Below are 18,094 nucleotides of genomic sequence, written 5' to 3' on the forward strand. Positions count from 1 at the left end.
TTCCTTCCTCTTTTCTTCTTTCTTTCTTTCTTTCTTTCTTTCTTTCTTTCTTTCTTTCTTTCTTTCTTCCTTCCTTCCTTCCTTCCTTCCTTCCTTCCTTCCTTCCTTCCTCTTTTCTTTCTTTCTTTCTTTCTTTCTTTCTTTCTTTCTTTCTTTCTTTCTTTCTTTCTCTTTCTCTCTTTCTTTCTCTTTCTTTCTTTTTCTCTCTGTCTCCCTTTCTTTTTTTCTTCCTTTTCAAGCAAGCTCTTCACCTGATGTGGAGCTCAAATTTATGACTCCGAGATCAAGAGTCACATGCTTCACCAACTGAGCCAGCCAGGCGCCCCTATTTCCCTATTTTTCAGTAAAAAAGAAGTCCTGGGGTGTCTAGTCTCACCTGCTACTTTTTTTATATGGCCTTTAGCAAATGTATAAGCTAATAACTCAAATGAGACTCAGTTTTCTCATCTGTAAAAGGAGAAGGTGGCCCAAAATGCTACACTTCCCTTCCCTTCAACCGATCCAAAGGAAATCTCTTGGAGACAAAGGGGCTCGAGGTATGACAGGACCACTCAGATGGCACCATATGGCTCTCCTACTCTTCTCTCAAGTAAATGAACATAGGTGAAGCAACTCCTCGGAGCCAGCCCTTAGGAGGGGTGTTGAGGGCTGAAGCCGCCCCTCCATGCCTCCAAGAATTAGACTCCCCCTGGAAAGGTAGGACATGGAGAGGAGGTTGTCACAGTGGTGGCCACTGTGAGCCCCATCCCTGGATTTCATACCTCCTGGCACTCATGCCCTCCTGGCATTGATGTTATTCATCCTTGAGTCTGGATTGCTTAAGACATGGAATGTGACAGAGGTGACACCGCACCAGCTCTAGGCTTATGTCTTAAGAAAGTTGGGTGGAGGGACGCCGGATGGCTCAGCGGTTGAGGGTCTGCCTTCGGCCCAGGGCGTGATCCCGGGGATCCAGGATCGAGTCCCACATCAGGCTCCCTAAGGGGAGCTTGCTTCTCCCTCTGCCTATGTCTCTGCCTCTCTCTCTGTGTCTCTCATTTTAAAAAAGAAAAGGAAAGCTGGGTGGATTCGGATTCTGCTCTTGAGTTCCCTGCGTTACGGGGGGAACTAGTCTGCCTCCCCTGTCGGAGAGGCCCCACGGCGAGGGACAGGCCCCGAGTGTCTGCAAAGGAGAGCTGAGGTCTGGGCCTGATGTGCGCCCCTGCTACCCCCGATCCCGCCACCCCCGACTCGGGAGCCAAGCCAGGGGAGGCACCCAACGGGTGGTGGAGGCTCCTCTGGGATGTCCCACCCAGACGGAGACCAGCCGCCCCCCTGAGTGAGCCCTGCTGAAATCCTCAACCCACAGATGCAAATTGCATCGCTGGTGTTTCAAGCCACTGAGTTTTTTTTTTGAGGGGGGGTCATCTGTTATACAGTGATAGGTAATGAAGCCCCACAGTCACAGGAACTGGGTAAAACGCCCATAGAAATGTCAAGAATCTGCGCCTTCAGGCTGGTCGGGTTTCTCAGGGTCAAAAGAGAGGGTGGGCTCCGTTTAACCACAGGCAGGAGCGCCTACTACCGGGGACCGAACAGGAGTTCCCCAAGGACCCCAGCTTTCTAGTCTCTGGGGTGGGAATGGGTGACAGGCACCCCTGAGGGTTTCTCAGCCCTTGCACAGCATTCAGAGACAGGGGGCTTTGGGGCCACCAAGTCAGGGGTGCCTCTGCTGGACAGACCACTGTGGCGCCCCCACCCCTGCACCTGCCAGGCGGTAGCAGAAACCACAAGAGGCAGGTGGAGCGGAGTGGGGATGGACACAGAAAACTGCTCTGAGGCAGGACGGGAAGGAGGGAACCACATTCTGGCGACGGGGGTCGATCCAGGGCTCTGGACCAGAGTGCAGGGCGGGCTTCGTGGGCAAGGCCTGGCTGTGGCTTTGAAGACCCCACCTGCATTTCTGGGGAAGGAGGGGACCGGGCATTCTGCACATGGGGGGCCAGCCCCTGACCTTGCAGAAGCAGGAGCACAGGTACTCCAGCTGTGGAGGTGGGCAGCTTGGGGGCAGCCGGGGGCCCGGGGAGGCAAGGCCTGAGAGGGAGGTGACACAGGTGAGTGCTTGGGCCGAGGCAGCCCATGGCGCACACTGTGATCAAAGGCCAGGCCTGGGTCTGGTTCATCATGGATCCTCTCTGCTCCCCCCCCAAGCTCCCCACACACCCAGGCAGCCAGCTCATCATAGACACTCGATAAATGTTTGCTGACTCGTTGGACTTGGCTTCTGTGTCACAGGGAGATGCTGAAACTACTTCCACGGGGGTGACCCAAGTCAGGTAAAAGCAGGGAACAGAAGATGGGGCGACTGGCCAATGGGGAGGCCAGATGGGGAGGTCCCAGGTGGCCTCTGCAGTACCCCTCGGAGAGGGGGTGAGAGCAGGGCTAGAGAGGAAGGATGGGGGGCACCATTCTCAAGAGGACTTTTACCAGGATGGGCAGCCGGCGTAGGTGGTTCTGGGGGCCCTGGGCTCTCCTCCAGCCTTGCCATTAAATCACCACGTGACATGGCCAAGTCACCACCTCCCTCTCAGGCTCTGCTCTGTCTCTGCGAATCTAAAGTATTCAATGGGAAGTTTCTCTTCGTGATCCTGCCATCTGTGACTAATACAAAGTGTGGGTGGGGTGGGGTGGGGTCAGGGTAGGGAAGGAGCTGGAAGGGTCACAGACAGCTCCAAGTGGGGTCATGGAGAAAATGATGTGGCTGTCACAGAGATAGGGAGTCAGAGGGGAGCCGGGCTGGGCGGGAAAGTGGACGTGTTTGCCGTTAGGGAAGGTTGGAGAGAAGGAGGATACAGCTCTGGTGCAAATGGGAGGTGGAGGCAGAGAATCACAGCTGATTGGGACACTCCCCTCAGCGCCCCCACCCCCTGCCCCTTCACCAGAAGATGTCCAAGTCCTAATCCCTGGAACTTGTAAATGTCACCACATATGTAGAGGGGGAGGTTTTGCAGGTGTGATTAAGTTATGGTCTTGAGATGGGGAGAACATTCTGGATATTTGGGTGGATTGGCCCTGCGAAAGCAACATAAGTTCAGGAAGGCACCTAGAAATATACAACCACAAAAAGGAATTTTAAAATGTAGACATCTGAACGCAAAGATGCAAAGCAAAAGGGTTGGGGAGGAAACCTGCTAACTGTGCACCTTGCCTCTGCCTTGTGCCCTCTGAGCTGTGTAGGAAGCCCGGGGCCAGTGTAAGGACAGGGAGCAATGGGGAACCGTCGGGGCTCCCCTCAGGATGGGGAGGGAGGGTATTTGAGCCCTTTCCGGGAAAGCTACCAGGACACAATGTAGCTCTGTTTTGTCTCTGTCTGTCTGTCTGTCTCTGTCCAGAGAGCTAGTCTGATTAACTAATAGCTTGCTCCTCAGGAGAGCTGTGTTGTGGGCCACCCAGTCAGCCGCTGGATGGGCCAGTTTTGGTCAGGGGGCCTCCCCTGATCCGGTGATGTCTCCACTTGCCCAGGGTGGGTTTGCAAGGGAGATCATGACCTGAGCTGAAGGCAGACGCTTAACCATCTGAGCCACGCTGGCGCCCCCGGTTTTCACTTTCTAAGGGCCAAAATGACATGGGGCAACCTAGAGGCCTCATTTTCTCTGTATCAATCTTGTCTGAATTAAACATGTTTGCAAAATGAGTGTTAAACCCTTTACCCACTGAGGAATGTTCAGTATCTGCCTGAACATAATGCTAATTTAAGAAAAAAAAAAAAAGACGTATTTGGTGTTTTTCCATAGTAAAAATAGAGTAGAGCTCAAATAGAGTAGAGCTAAATCAATGGCCATTGATTCAATAACACCTCCTACCCATAGTGCCAATCAAAAGAAATACATGGAGGTGCCCATGTATTTTTGCTTACAGATCTTTTAATGTAAGGTTTAATTAATAGAAGTTAGATTTTTGTATCTGTACCCTCCTCCTCCAACCAAATATCAACACAACTCCTTTCTCAGGGACTTCCAGTTCAAGTATCACCTCTGGGTGGCAAAGGTAGTATTACAGCTGAGACTTTCACACATTGGTTTCCGTTTTGTTTGAGGGCAAGATTGTTAAAATGAAAAAGGAGACACAGAGGGCAAGGAGGGTGAAGAAGAAAGACAAAGAAATCGAAGGGGATAAAAGAGGAAAATGAAGATAAAAATCTAACATTTTTAAAGACGAAAACAGTAGGTAACCCCAAGTCCTATTTCATGCCTGACACCGCAGAGTTTCTGCATTTAATGTTTAATAACCAACGTCGGGCAGGCAGTGTGACAGATGAGGCTGTCACAGATGCCCAGAAAGGCTACGTCATTTGCCTGCAGTCACACAGCTTAGTAAGGGAAGCCGGGATGTGAATCCAAGCACGTCTTGCTTCCAAGATCAAGCTTTGGTTTCTCAATTACAGAAGCATCCCCTGGTCATTCCTTAAACAAGCTCACAAAATAAAAGGAAAAAGCCCCCTCCCCCTCTCATCTCCACCCAGCAATTCTCTAGAAAATCGTTATCTGGTCATCTGGATTGGAAAGCTTGAGTGAAAACAACATAATGAGATGTGTCCTTTGCTGGAATTGGTGGTTGGGACCTCTTGTATGACTGAGCACAGAAGCCATTCCAGAGATGGGCCACCCACAGGCTGCTGAGAGTGGGCGGCCCCGGGGGGCTTCACTGTGACGAGGCCACTCGACGACTGGCTGAGAGGCAAACGCATCTTGAGGTCGTGGAGTTGGCCTGGCTCAGCCCTTCACACCTTCTGGTAGGGACTCCACTCGAGTCTAGGCTTTGAAACTGTTTTTAATACTTACAACACCACTTCCACAAGGCCATGATGTCTTTCTCTTTTTCCAGATTTTTCTTCCTTTTTTTAAAAAAGATTTTATTTATTTATTTATTTATTTATTTATTTATTTATTTATTTATTTGAGAGAGAGATCACAAGTGGGAGGGGGGCACAGAGGGAGAAGTAGGCCCCCCCCTGAGCAGGGAGCCTGAGGTAGGGCTCCATGCCAGGACCCCAGGATCATGACCTGAGCCCAAGACAGACGCTCAACGGACTGAACCACCCAGGCACCCCTCTAACCTTTTATTCTGGAAAGTTTCGACTTACACAAAATTTGCAGAAATAGCCTCATGAACAATGAATATTTTGCCATGGGCTTTGCCTGTCTGGGCCTCTCTAACTCTCAGGGACAGTTCTTACTGCTCCTCCCGTTTGTAAGCTCCCGGCCTTTGCACATGCTGTCCCCTCTGCACAGAACCTCCCTTTGACTTACTCATCTTTTATCACAGCCTTTTGTAGTTTTGTTTCCCCTACTGGACAGTGAACTTCTTGGGGTGGGGACAGGGGGAGGTGTTTGTCCTCTTTACTTCTCGCACCTTACAGAGGCTGCTCAGTGAACACTGCTTTCTCGTGTCTCTGCTGTCCCATCCAGCCGGCATGCAGCCTACCCCACTCTCATGTCCCAGTATGTGTAGGTCATCTGGGAAGGCCTTCTCTTCCACAAGAGTGTCCCCAATTCCAGCCTGATGGAAGTAATTGCCTTTCTCTGAAGACACACAGCAATTTATCTAGTCCCCGGTATTTATTACTGTATATCCTGCTTTAATTATTTATGCACATGTATTTTCTGTCCCACTAGACTGTAAGCATGTTTTTTTTTTTTTTTTAAGATTTATTGCTTTGTTTGAGAAAGAGTGTGAGCAAGAGCAGGGGGAGGGGCAGAGGGAGAATGTCAAGCAGACTTCTGTAGAGTTCAGAGCCCATGATCCATGAGATCATGAGCTGAGCCGAAATCAAGAATTGGAAGCTTAACCAACTGAGCCACCCAGGAGCCCCTAGACTCTAAGCATCTTAAATTCAGTTCCATAAGTGGCTGTTATCATATTCACGGAGTTATGTGAGCATTACCTCAATCTGAGAACATTATCATCATCCCCCAAAGAAGATCATACCCATTAGCAGCACTGCCTGATTCTCCTAGACGACCATCAATATATGTTCAGTATCTATAGAGTTGCTTCTTCTGGACATTTCCTATAAATGGAATTATAGAATACAATTGTAAAGATGAAGCCTTTTGCGTCTGGCTTCTTTAACTTAATGTTTTCTAGGTTCATCTATCCTATAGCATGGATCAGTAGTACCTTATTCATTTTATTAACTACGATTTCACTGAACGGATTTGCTGCATTTTATGAATTCATCATTTGTTAGGCATTTGGGCCGTTCCTACTTTTTGTCTATTATAAATAACGCTGGTATGAATAATCACGTACAAATCTTTGTGTGGATGCATGTTTTTGTTTCTCTGCGGTTTAGACCAAAGACTGAAATTGCTGGATCACATGGCAATTCTGTATTTAATGTTTTGAGGAACTGACAGATGGTTTTCTAAAGGGGCTACAGACTATTTTACAATCCCACTAGCGATGTCTGAGGGTTCCAATTGCTCTACATCCTCACCAACACTTATGCCCATTTTTAAAAAACTCTAGTCATCCTAATAGGTCTGAAGTGGTAACTCATCGTGATTTTGATTTGTATCTCTCTGATGGCTAATAGTGATGAGCATCTTTTCATGAACTTATTGAACGTTATTTGGACATTGTTACAAAAACCTTGGTTACTTGAGGACGGGACTAAAGACAAGTATCAAGTCACGGGCAGCTAAACCCCCCCAGGTTTGGTAGCTGAGTGCCCTTTGGGTGCCAGTCATGGATAGTTTTGAGCTGGCTTTTATAAACAATCATGAGGATATCCTTGGACATAAGCCCTGTGGTTCTAGAGAATGTCCTTGGACACACAAAACTAATTTTTAAAAAGCCCTCCAATTCTAGGAACAGAAGTAAAATGAAGCTTAATTTTACAATGCAGAAATAAAATCATTTTTGTTTTTCTTCAATCGCTAAATGGATAAAATTATCTACTCTCACATTTTGAGATATCATCCCCAAACTGAGAATTATTCATGCAATACCAGGCATCTGCACAATATGGAGTCAATTTTAGACTGTTCTGTTCTGTTCTACGGTGCCTCGAATCAAATGTGGGTCCAGTTCTCATGACAATCTGGAAGGTCTTTGAGATGTTGGATTTATGAGAACATAGGAGGACTTCAGAACCAAGCACTACTGCCTGGGAGAAAGAGTCAGGCTCTCAAATAATCTGATTGGCAAGCAACTGAAAACAAAGTGGGCGTCATCATTGCTGCTGTTGTCAGAACAGTTGGTATCTCTGGTTTGGGCGAGAAGTTCAAGTAGAAAGATCTAGGCAGGTACCGTGTGAAATACGCAACTACTTAAAACAATTATCCTTGGGACTTATGCTAAGGACATGTTACTGAATCATACACAGGGAAAAGTTACTAGACAGAAACATCAATATTATTTACAGTGATGATGACACAGTGGTGGGATTAGGGTGGTTTTTTTCACCAAACGTTTTTCACAGTATGTGAAAAAAATATACCAAAAATGGTGTCAAAACAGAAGATGCTCAGAAGCTGCTGGGCCCTTATCTCTGCATTGATCACTGAAAAAAAAAAAAAAGGTTCTTCTTGGAGGGGGGAAAAAAAAGCAGAAGATCAAGCTGGATTCAAGCCAATCCTGATGACATTTTGGTGACTGTTATGAATCATCAATGGTGTGTCCTCTCTCCCATTCACACGTTGAGACCCTAATCCCAGTGTCATGGTATTTGGAGGTGGGGATTTTGGGAGGTAATCTGGTCATGAGGGTGGAGCCCTGATGAACAGATTTGTAATCTTTAGAAAAAGGGGCCAACTAGCTATTTCTGTCAACGCAAAAGCAGAAGAGGGCCCTCCCAAGGACCCCATCATGCTCCCACCCTGATCTTGAACTTCTGGTCTCCAGACTGTGAGAAGCACATTTTTGTCACTTGGGAGCCACTGGATCTGTGGTACTTTTCATAACAGGCTCAACTAAGATGGTGGCCGTAACACAAATGAATCTGAAAGTACCCATGACTCTCAGAGGCTGCCAGATTCTAACTTTCAGTACCTCAGAAAGACGAATGCGCCCTTGATGGGGAAATTCCCCCTGGAGGACAGAGCGCAGGGAAAAAAATTACAAAACACTGAGGGTCAAACTTTTCAAAACCTGTTGAGTTACCCTCAACATCTTTAGAGATAATTTTCCCCTTACAGTCTCCCTCTTTAAAAAAAAAATTTTTTTTTTGGAGGGAGGGAAAAATAAAGACCTTGTCATAGGAACTTTGTACTATAACATTCTATATTCTTCTATAAATAATTTTTGCTACATGCTGGAATGTTCTAGAAGGCTTTCAAGAATCTGAATGTAGGAAGGAACACGGAAGACATTATTGTTAGCTCAACCTCCTGATGTCTCCGATCTGGAGTCTGATCAGGTCCCTCCTGAAGCTAGTGACAGTCAACTCAGAAGCTACTTCTTCTTCACAGCCTGGCTTCACTCAGGCTCCTGTCATGACTTGACTGTGAGTGTCTGGACAAGGGGACACTGTGTTGGTTACTCTTAGGAATAGTCAGAGGTGTCTGATGGGCACTCGGGGAGCTTAGCAAGAGCATCTGCAGAGCAATGATGAGTTAGTCTCACCGTCAGCAGAGGAGCTGAGATGGGAACAGAAACAGCTCTAAAATAAGGTGGAAGGCTTGACGTGTCCTGAGAGAGGAGTAGGATGGGAGTGGTACCCAAAGGAAGGAAACCGCTCCTGGTCCCAGGGTGGGTGGCGAGCCAGCAGTGATCTTCAGAGCTGGGCTTGAAGATGAGCAGGAGCTGGCCTGGAGCAGAGTGAGCCAGAGAGAGGGGACTTGGGGTAGGGGTGGGGGAGCAGCAGTGCTCACTTAGTGCATGAAGGCAGCTGGAAGGGAAGGTCGGTTGGCAAGGGAGGTTGACACTAGATCCCTTGAATGTTGGGCAGGGGGGTCAAATGCAATTTTGTTCTGTGCACTTTAGAAGGGGTTATGCTGTACATACAGTATGCCGGTGTTAAATTGGGGCTCTTTACTCCCATGAAGTTGGGCATCCAGCTCTTAGCCTGGCATGGAGTCCTCTTTACAGATTCATAGCATCTTCCCCCAAACTACAAACTTGCTACATATGTGATACGTGCAAGGATTGCATGTACAAAATTAATTTTTTTTTAGATTTTATTTATTCATTCATGAGAGACCCAGAGAGGCAGAGACACAGGCAGAGGGAGAAGCAGGCTCCCGGTGGGGAGCCCGATGTGGGACTCGATCCCGGGACCCCGGGATCATGCCCTGAGCCAAAGGCAAGATGCTCAACCACTGAGCCACCCAGGTGTCCCCAGAAGTAACTTTTTAAAAAGATTTTACTTATCTGTATAACACAGAGTGAGAGAGAAAGAGCACAAGCAGGGGGAGCGGCAGGCAGAAGGAGAGGGAGAAGTAGGCTCGATCCCAGGACCCTGGGATTATGACCCGAGCCGAAGGCAGACGCTTAACCAACTGAGCCGCCCGGGTGCCCCCCAGAATTAACTTCAATATGCGATGTCGCCAATATTGCTGAGCCATAGGTGCTGGGATGCTCTTTTATTCAGGATAAAGGTTTGACAAACTTATCCTGATGTTAAAATAAACTAATTAAATCCCGCAAGGTTCACAAGAATTGGGCTTTCCATGCAGAATAATAGAAAAATAAACCAAGTATACTTTTTCATTCCCAAGGTCAGCAGTTTAACCTGTTTCATCTTAGAGGCATGTTCCCTGTCTTCTGTGATGTTTGACTGGGACCGAAATTCAAACCCAAGTCTAAAGCTGCAGGGCAGTTAATTGCAAAAGGATAATCAACATTTAAAAAGCCTCTGCGGCTTACATTTTCCCATCAATGTACCTCCCTGGGGAAAAGGAAAACCAACACACTCCTCCACTCAGTATAAATGTTAATTCTGGACACAACTTCCCTCCTTATTCTTTCCGCCAACAGAGAAGCTTCACACAGCCGCCCTGAATAGTGAGTTTGTATCAAATCCTTGTTTGAGCCTTTTGTTCCCTCTGGTATTCGAAGGGGGACCCTTGTGAAATATAGCTGCACAGTGTTTTCATTCGGAGACTCCTTACTGCAACCACAGGACTGTATTTCGGTCGCCCCGCTAATTTCTGAGGAAAAATCACAGCATGTATTTTAAAACACTGTCCTCGGTCATTTGTTTCATGAGGATTTGCCAAATTTCTCATCACCAAAACAAACCTCCGGTTTAACCTATAAACTCTGAGTTTCCTGCCTTCTTGAAACCAAAGTCTTCTCTTTTCTCTTCCAACAACCCACACTGTGGGCAACAGGAACAGGGAACAGGTCATTTTGAGAGCATCTCATGGCAATTAACCATGATGGTGCCAAAACACTTTACTGGACAATACCGGAGTCTTGGCTGCTTCCTTTGACAAAGGAATATTCTATTTCCAACAACAGTAAGGAAATTATTTTCTTTTATACTTTTTAAAAATTAATTTCAAAAAAGATTCTACTTATTCATGAGAGACACAGAGAGAGAGGCAGAGACACAGGCAGAAGGAGAAGCAGGCCCCATGCAGGGAGCCTGATGTGGGACTCGATCCCGGGTCTCCAGAATCACGCCCTGAGCCAAAGGCAGATGCTCAACTGCTGAGCCACCCAGGTGTCCCAAGTTTTTTTTTTTTTTTTTTAAAGATGTCTTGACTTCTTTGGGGGATTTAAATGCTCAAGTGAGTTTAGTGTCAATTTTTTAAGATCTTAAATCTCTCAAAGAAAGCCTTTAACGACCGGTTTTCAAGGTACAGATTTGTAGGTGTGTGCAGATTTGTAGATATTTCTAAGTCCAAGTTTTTCAATCTCCATTTTTCTTGGGACCAACTGTGAAATTTATGTTCAAGGTGAGACCTCAGAACAGAATTTCTTTTTTGCCCCTAAGGCCTGGAGCCCATTATTCTGGGGCACAGCCATCACCACGGAACATTTATCCGAATCAGCTATACAATCCCGATTGTGGGGAAAGGCCCTTCATTCTCCTCTGGGAAAGTACATGCTGTTTTGGATATATGCCATTTAAGCAAAGGTATGAACATGTCAAAAGTTATTTAACAGGGGCACCTGGGTGGTTCAGTGGTTGAGCATCTGCCTTCAGCTCAGGTCATGATCCCAGGGTCCTGGGATCGAGTCCCATATCAGGCTCCCTGCAGTGAGCCTGCTTCTCTCTGCCTATGTCTCTGCCTCCCTGTGTCTCTCATGAATAAACAAATAAAATCTTTAAAAAAAAGTTATTAAGAACCTCCCACTTAGCTGAAGCTGTAAAGGAAAAAGATAGGTGGTATGCCTAATAGGATTTGATGAGGATGATGCTTTACCTCTGTGGTCCCCCAAACAACATAATCGAGTCTATCATGAGAAACACATGAGACAGATCCCAACAGAGAGGCAATTTACAAAACAGCCACCCAGGATTCCTTCTCAAACCTGCCATGGTCATCAAAACCAAGGAAAATCTGAGAACCTGCCAAGAGAAGCCGAAGAAGAGACAATTAAATGTGATCTGGTGTCCTGGATGTATTCTGGAACGGAAAGGGACAGCAGGGAAAAAACTAAGGAAATCGGAATAAAGTGTGAGCTTTAGTTAATAATAAAGTCTCAGTATTGGTTCACTATGACAAAGGTACCAGACAAAGGCAAGATGTAATGATAATTAGGGCAACTATTGAAAGGGTGTGGAATACCGGAGAAACTCCATGATCTTTGTAAATTTTCTGTAAATCACGATCTAAAATAGTTGATTGAAACAAGAAAAATGAGTGGTTAATATGTGGGTTTGTTTTTAAATCACCATTTCAATTACAATAGACCCGACAGCAATACTCCTGCAGGCCGACAAACCAGGACTAGTGCGGGTTGGTTGAACAATCTTAAAAGGAGCAGAGAGAAAAAGGAGTAGCCCTCCTTTCCCCATTGCCACGTCCAAACATATTAAGTGTCTGGGAGCTTGTTTGGATGAGATCCACATCCCCATTTTTAGTAAGGAAAAGTTTGTAGCTTAATAGGAAGGTGAAATATTGTTGGAGTTGTGCAGAGAGATTTCGGTGCTTTTTAAAAATCACTATGCTTTTGTTTTCAAGCTTAACTAAGTATCTGCTTTACACTTTCATTTATCAAACTGTTGGTTTAAATAACATCGTAGTATTGAATAGTTTATAAATGTTTATTAATGTCAGTAATTTTACAAAGCAAATATTAATAGCAAGAGGCAAAATTTTTGCAAAATATGTACAAAAGTAAAAAGCCTTAATGCCTAGCGATTCATTGTATAAAATCAAACCATTCTTTCCACTTTCAGACCTCCTTTAGAAATAATTTATTGCCAATCCTGAACTAAAGCACTGACAGGAAAAAAAAAATTTACAGCAATATCAGATAACCTGCTTCTTAGTTTCTGGAAAGTTATAAAAAGATTTAATACGTATAAAAAAACCTAAGTCACAAGTATTTTTTATACAAAGCTAATACAAATCATGTTTTGTTGGGTACAGTATCTGTGAGGTTGTTACAAAATATACTTCTTGATAAGGCTTCTTGTGGTAAATGAGCTCTCATCACGGTAGAGTGGTACAGAAAAGCCATTTAAAACATTTTGCCATTCTGCTTTCAAGTAAGAGGTAAAGAGAGAGCAAATGGTATATAGTTTGTTGCATTGTTACATATACTTTCCGGGAATTAACCCCCTAACCCCCCCCCCTTGTTCCCCCCTGGTACCATCAAATGGGCATAACTGAGGACAAATATATCACTTACTATGGCAAGAAACATTATAAACAAGCTTTCTAAATACAAATCCAAATCAGATACCCAATAAGTAGCATATTTCTATCACCACACTCACAGATTGAAAATGTATGCATAGTGGGTCCTAGCATACTTTGATCTATCTGGAAATTTTTTTTATCAACAGCAGATTTGGATAGGTCCCCAAATCTCCCATCAACCCAGAAAATACTGCCCAATCATTAACTCTTTTTGTTCCATATGAGCTCTGGCATTTGAAACCGGATGGTCAGACCTGGATGCCACAAGAATGAACATATTTACTTAAATGCTAACTATACATTCAAGTAGACACAAGAATGCTAGTGGTACAAACACTGTACTTCTAATGCTGTTAATAATCACTTACCAGCCTAAGGCTACCATTGCTTTGATGGTACTTGAAAAAGCCAGAAAGTCCAACCTGTTTAAAATGTCCAGGTTTAGACTTCAATTTCTATTATAAACTTATTAAGCCCTAACCTCGTACCATAAAATAATGGGTATGTATTATACCTCTGCCTTATTCAGAACATGGAGACTCATACACACCCACTCTCATACAACCCCCCCCTTTCATGTTTACTAGGCTGAAAGGCCAGCCTGCATCCTATCAATAAAAGAAAATCAGTCCTTACAGGGAAGCAGCACAACATGTGCGACGAATGAAATGATGGGAAATGACATAAAGTGACCTAGTTCTAGGTCAAACTTCCAACTGAAAAAGACACATGCAAAATTTCTGTTCTTGATTCCCTCAAGAAAACTAATAGCAATAAAAAGGTAACAGAGCAAACTTTCTCTAGATTTATTGGGGAGTTTGTTACAAATGTTTGACTGAGCTTTACAGGCATGATTTCATGGATTCAAACAAGAAATTAAGAGTTAACACTGATCCTTAGCCTTCTTATTTTACATATACAGAAATAACATTGCTACAAATTGCAACGGAGAGAAACTTGTTTCAAATGGCTTGGTTTGGGGTTTTGTCTAAATGAATCATTACATAATGAAAGCACCAATTTGAGGCCTTCTCAAATAGTGATTTGAATTTCAGAACATAACAGAACATGACTTGGTCACTTTATTCTTCACATAAATAAGGCATAACCGGATATATGTACTAAGGCTGAGAATACATTTCATCAAAAGCATAAATACACGTACTTGGATACACACTGGGAGTTAAGATTTACTCATTCTCTCTTTAAGAAAATGACAGGGCATAATCATTTCTGTTGCATCTAAATCAATACTTCTAATCATTTCTGGTATTAACATACTCTTACTTCCTTCAACTTTAAACCAACCACTGCCACCAACTGAAAAAGGATTTCCCTAAACAACCTCAGCTTGAGAGATTAACCAGAGGATCTTCACTATGTAAAACACACGCCAGTGCAACTTCAAAGAAAACAACAAAAACGGGTGATCTTTTTCATTCGACCTCACCTTCTTTGGCTGTGGTTGCTCTGCAGCTACCAAGCACCTTTTCCAGACAGTAACATTAAGACTTTGATTTCATACAGTATTTGGCAGGAAGCAATGATTTGGGGCATTAAAAAATTATATTTAAGTGGCAGAGGCAAGCCTTATATCATGTGGATCTTCAGAAAACATTTGGCAAAACCGTTTCCCTATAAAAACAGAGACCCAAATTTGTGGTGTTCTTTGATTTATAAGGCAACTCTGTATACTTATACATTTCTTCAAGGCCAATGAGGACACCTTTGTGACATTTCTTATGAATTCAACGAGAAGACATTTGGATTTAGGAACACAATGTAATAGAGAATTAGGCACATTTTATTCCAAATCATAACCATTAAGACTTAAAAAGGCAAACACACTTCAAAGAACTTTAAACCACTGTTTTAGAGATGAAGGGATATTGGCATAGTAAAGTGATGAGCCCCCTTTCAATTTGGTTCACTAAATTTCATTTTCTTCTTCATATAGTGGTATTTCAAAAGAATCTAGTCTTTATAGTACAGGTATTAAGACTCCTTCAATTGGTTTTAAATACAGTATGTAAAAAATGGGGAGCTAAAGGCTTCAGACTGAGACCTCACACTTCCACTGTCTAAACAAGCCTGCCATTAAATAGAAGTAATCTGCTGCCTCAAAATATAGTCTAGATTTTATTTTAAAAAAACGTTGAGACATCACAAACATCAGTTAAGAAAGTTGCAAATACCCAAAATCATACCATATCTATTTGGTGTTGTAACATTTCTTGGTGGTAGTCTTGGTGATTGCTGCTTTGTCAGGCAAGATTTATGGTTCATATCACAGATCTTAAATATAATTTAAATAAGACCAAGTTTGCTCTTTGTACAGGGAACTTACTTTAGCCTTCACTGAAGTTCAATGGTTTGGGCCATTCAACTAAACTATTTGCGAAATTTACACAAAGACTCTCCAGCAAAAAGTCCCAATGTTACTGTGCGCATATTCAGACATTCACTAGCACTGAAGTTATTCTAATTCTGTGAATTTAAACACTATATTCTTTTTGGCAAGAAGCACTGGATGTAGAACTATTCAAACATGCACGAACTGTATACTATGAAGACTTGAATTATGATGCAGGGCTACGTGTCTGTAGCTCGTGTATGACCAAGGCATGAAAACACTGAAAGTTACTATGGATAAAATGATGGTGGAATTTCAAATGCAAGAAAAGTCAAGAACAGTTACGAACAATCCCTGGTTAGCTCACTTTAAAGTCCTACTGTCACACTAGACTGCAGACCCACCAAGAGCCACCATCTTGGAAAGGCTGCATGATCCATAATGTTGACCAATCTTTCAAGGACTTTCTAGCCAACAGAATACCTGAGAACACAGCTCTACAGTAAAGTGACAGGTATCACAGTCTTAATCACAATTTTCAGGAAAAGGAGAAAAGCTGTCAGATTTTCCAAACTGTCACCAGCCTTGGGCATTTGCCTCTCTAGCCCTGGTCTAACATCACACACAACCTACAAGGCAGTATTTTCAGTACTGCAAACCAGTCCCTCTGATGAGTTCACCATGACCACATCTGAGATCACAAAGCTGCTGCAAGAGTATACTTTCATTTCATACGTGGTGAGGTCAAATGCAATCATATTTCGGTGTGACCTAAAAAAATTACTGCTTATTCTTAGAAGTATCCCCAAAACATTCAAAATGTACCTCAATAAAGCTAGAATTTCATAAGCAATAATGATATGAACATGTAGGTGTATGTTTTAGAGACACACCAAGAATGAACACAAATCTCAAACAATGCCTTCTTGAGTCATCTGACAGGAAAACATTGACCTTGGCAAGCTCCAAATAAAAACTCCCATATATGCCACAGTTGGAGTTGATGGGAATAAACAGGAGAGCAAAAGAAAGATGTTCTGTGATGGTACAACAGTGATTCTCTGCAGTGAGGACCCGAATCTTCCAAGACAGGACATACAAGTCTGAGCATAAAGCACGTAACATCCTGGAAACAGTATGTTTATTTAGAAAGCTCTGTTATCAAGTTACTTGCAATTTTTATAGCTGCTGCTATGGCCAGAATGTTTCACATATGGCACATTTATTATATGATATTTAAATATGAAAAGGGCACACTATATTTCACTCATTACTTTGCATCAAAACACTCTGTACGGCATTGGCTCCCTCTTGCTCCCCTCCCTCAGCCCCGTACCATTTGTGAACTTCCATTAGCATCAGACCAGGAATCCTTATGTAAACTTTAAAACACTAAGAACATTACCTTCAGAAACCACAGAAATTTTAAAACTAAACAACTGTCGCTATATAAGCAATTAAAAAAAAACACGAAGGCTAAATCTGTGTAAAGCTACAGAATGCCAGTCCTTAGATCAAACTTTTTTTCCAATAGCCCTTTCAAAACAGGTCACCGTAAAGCGAGGCACAAGTGTCGCTGCCGTGCACAGGACAGAAAAAAGGGACCTTGCTTGTGTCAGAACCGAATATTCTTAACCTCATACCAAGAAAGATTCGAAGACACCTTCCATACTTGGCACTACAGAATTCAGTTTGAGAAGTGGAAAAAGCTAAAGCCTGAACTCTATCTAGTCAGAGGCTTGGCAGGAAACTAGAACCCCCTCAAAGGGAAGCCACAGTGAAACAGATCAAAGACTGAACATCGACAGGTATCGGCGATTGTTACTCAGCAGCTTTCAGCCAGCCACAAACCAAAGTCTGCAGGAGGAGGACTAAGATTTCCAAGAAGCTAAACTTAGAATCAAGATTTTTCTCATTCCTGTTGTAAACTGCTATTTCCAAAAACAAAACAAACAGAACACAATCAAGAGGACAAAAGGGATTAAAATGGCCAGTCTTCTGTCCATCACTGTAGCATGAGCTGCTTGAGGTTGTCGTGAAGAATGGTGTCCTTCACGTCACGGAACACGAGGCGGATATTCTCTGTGTTGATGGCAGTGGTGAAGTGGTGGTACAAGGGCTTCTGCTGCTGGTCCCGGCGTTTGTTCCGGAAACATTCCACCAGGAATTTTTGGACGTCTCTTAAGCAGTGGGGATCCCCTTCAAATTCTAAGAAATAGTCTTTGATGCTCACAATTTGCACTTTCTCCTCAAGCAAATCTGTCTTGTTTAAGAAGAGAATTATGGAGACATTGCTGAAAACCCGGTTATTGACGATTGTTTCAAAAATGTTCAGAGATTCTGTAAGGCGATTGGTCAGTCGGTCTTCCATAAGCACCTGGTCAAATTCACTTGAGGAAACAAGGAAAAGTATTGATGTCACGCTGTCGAAGCATTCAAACCATCGTTTTCTCTCTGATCTTTGACCACCCACATCAACCATTTTGAAAGGAACATTTTTAATTTCAAAGTCATACTCATGAATGCCTTTGGTGGGTCTTCTGGCAAGCAGAATATCTTGTTGCGATGGAATGTAATCCTGGAAAAGAAAAAAACTGCTTTACACTCAGTAACCCAGAAGTAATTAACGTTTCCGATGAACTACTAACTGGTTGAATGACTGGATATGCAAATAGCTTATCTTTAATTTTTTAAAAAATATTTTAAAAATTTATTCATGAGAAAGAGAGAGCACACACACATTTGTGGGCATGAGCAAAGGGAGGGGCCGAGGGACAAGCAGACTCCCTGCTGAGCGGAGGGCCAGGGATGCGGGGCCTGACCCCAGGACCCTGAGATCAGAGATCATGACCTGAGCAGAAGTCAGATGCTAAGCTGACTGAGACACCCAGGCGCCACACCAACTTATCTTTTTAATAACTTCTGGCTGCATTAAAGC

At 43.6% G+C, this 18,094-nt stretch overlaps 1 protein-coding gene across 2 annotated transcripts in view; it reads right to left on the minus strand.

Moving 5' to 3' along the window:
- Window positions 1-12,188: 12,188 nt before the first annotated feature.
- Window positions 12,189-18,094, minus strand: part of GNA13 (G protein subunit alpha 13) — a 41,206-nt gene continuing 35,300 nt past the window's right edge. For both annotated transcript variants that reach the window (XM_072781046.1, XM_072781047.1), the window contains exon 4: window positions 12,189-17,734. In XM_072781046.1, coding sequence (XP_072637147.1) covers window positions 17,162-17,734 — 573 coding nt within the window. In that variant the 3' untranslated portion in view covers window positions 12,189-17,161. The remainder of the gene's footprint in view (window positions 17,735-18,094) is intronic.

Source organism: Canis lupus, chromosome 16 (genome assembly GCF_048164855.1).
Source record: "Canis lupus baileyi chromosome 16, mCanLup2.hap1, whole genome shotgun sequence".
Classification (NCBI taxonomy): Eukaryota; Metazoa; Chordata; class Mammalia; order Carnivora; family Canidae; genus Canis; species Canis lupus.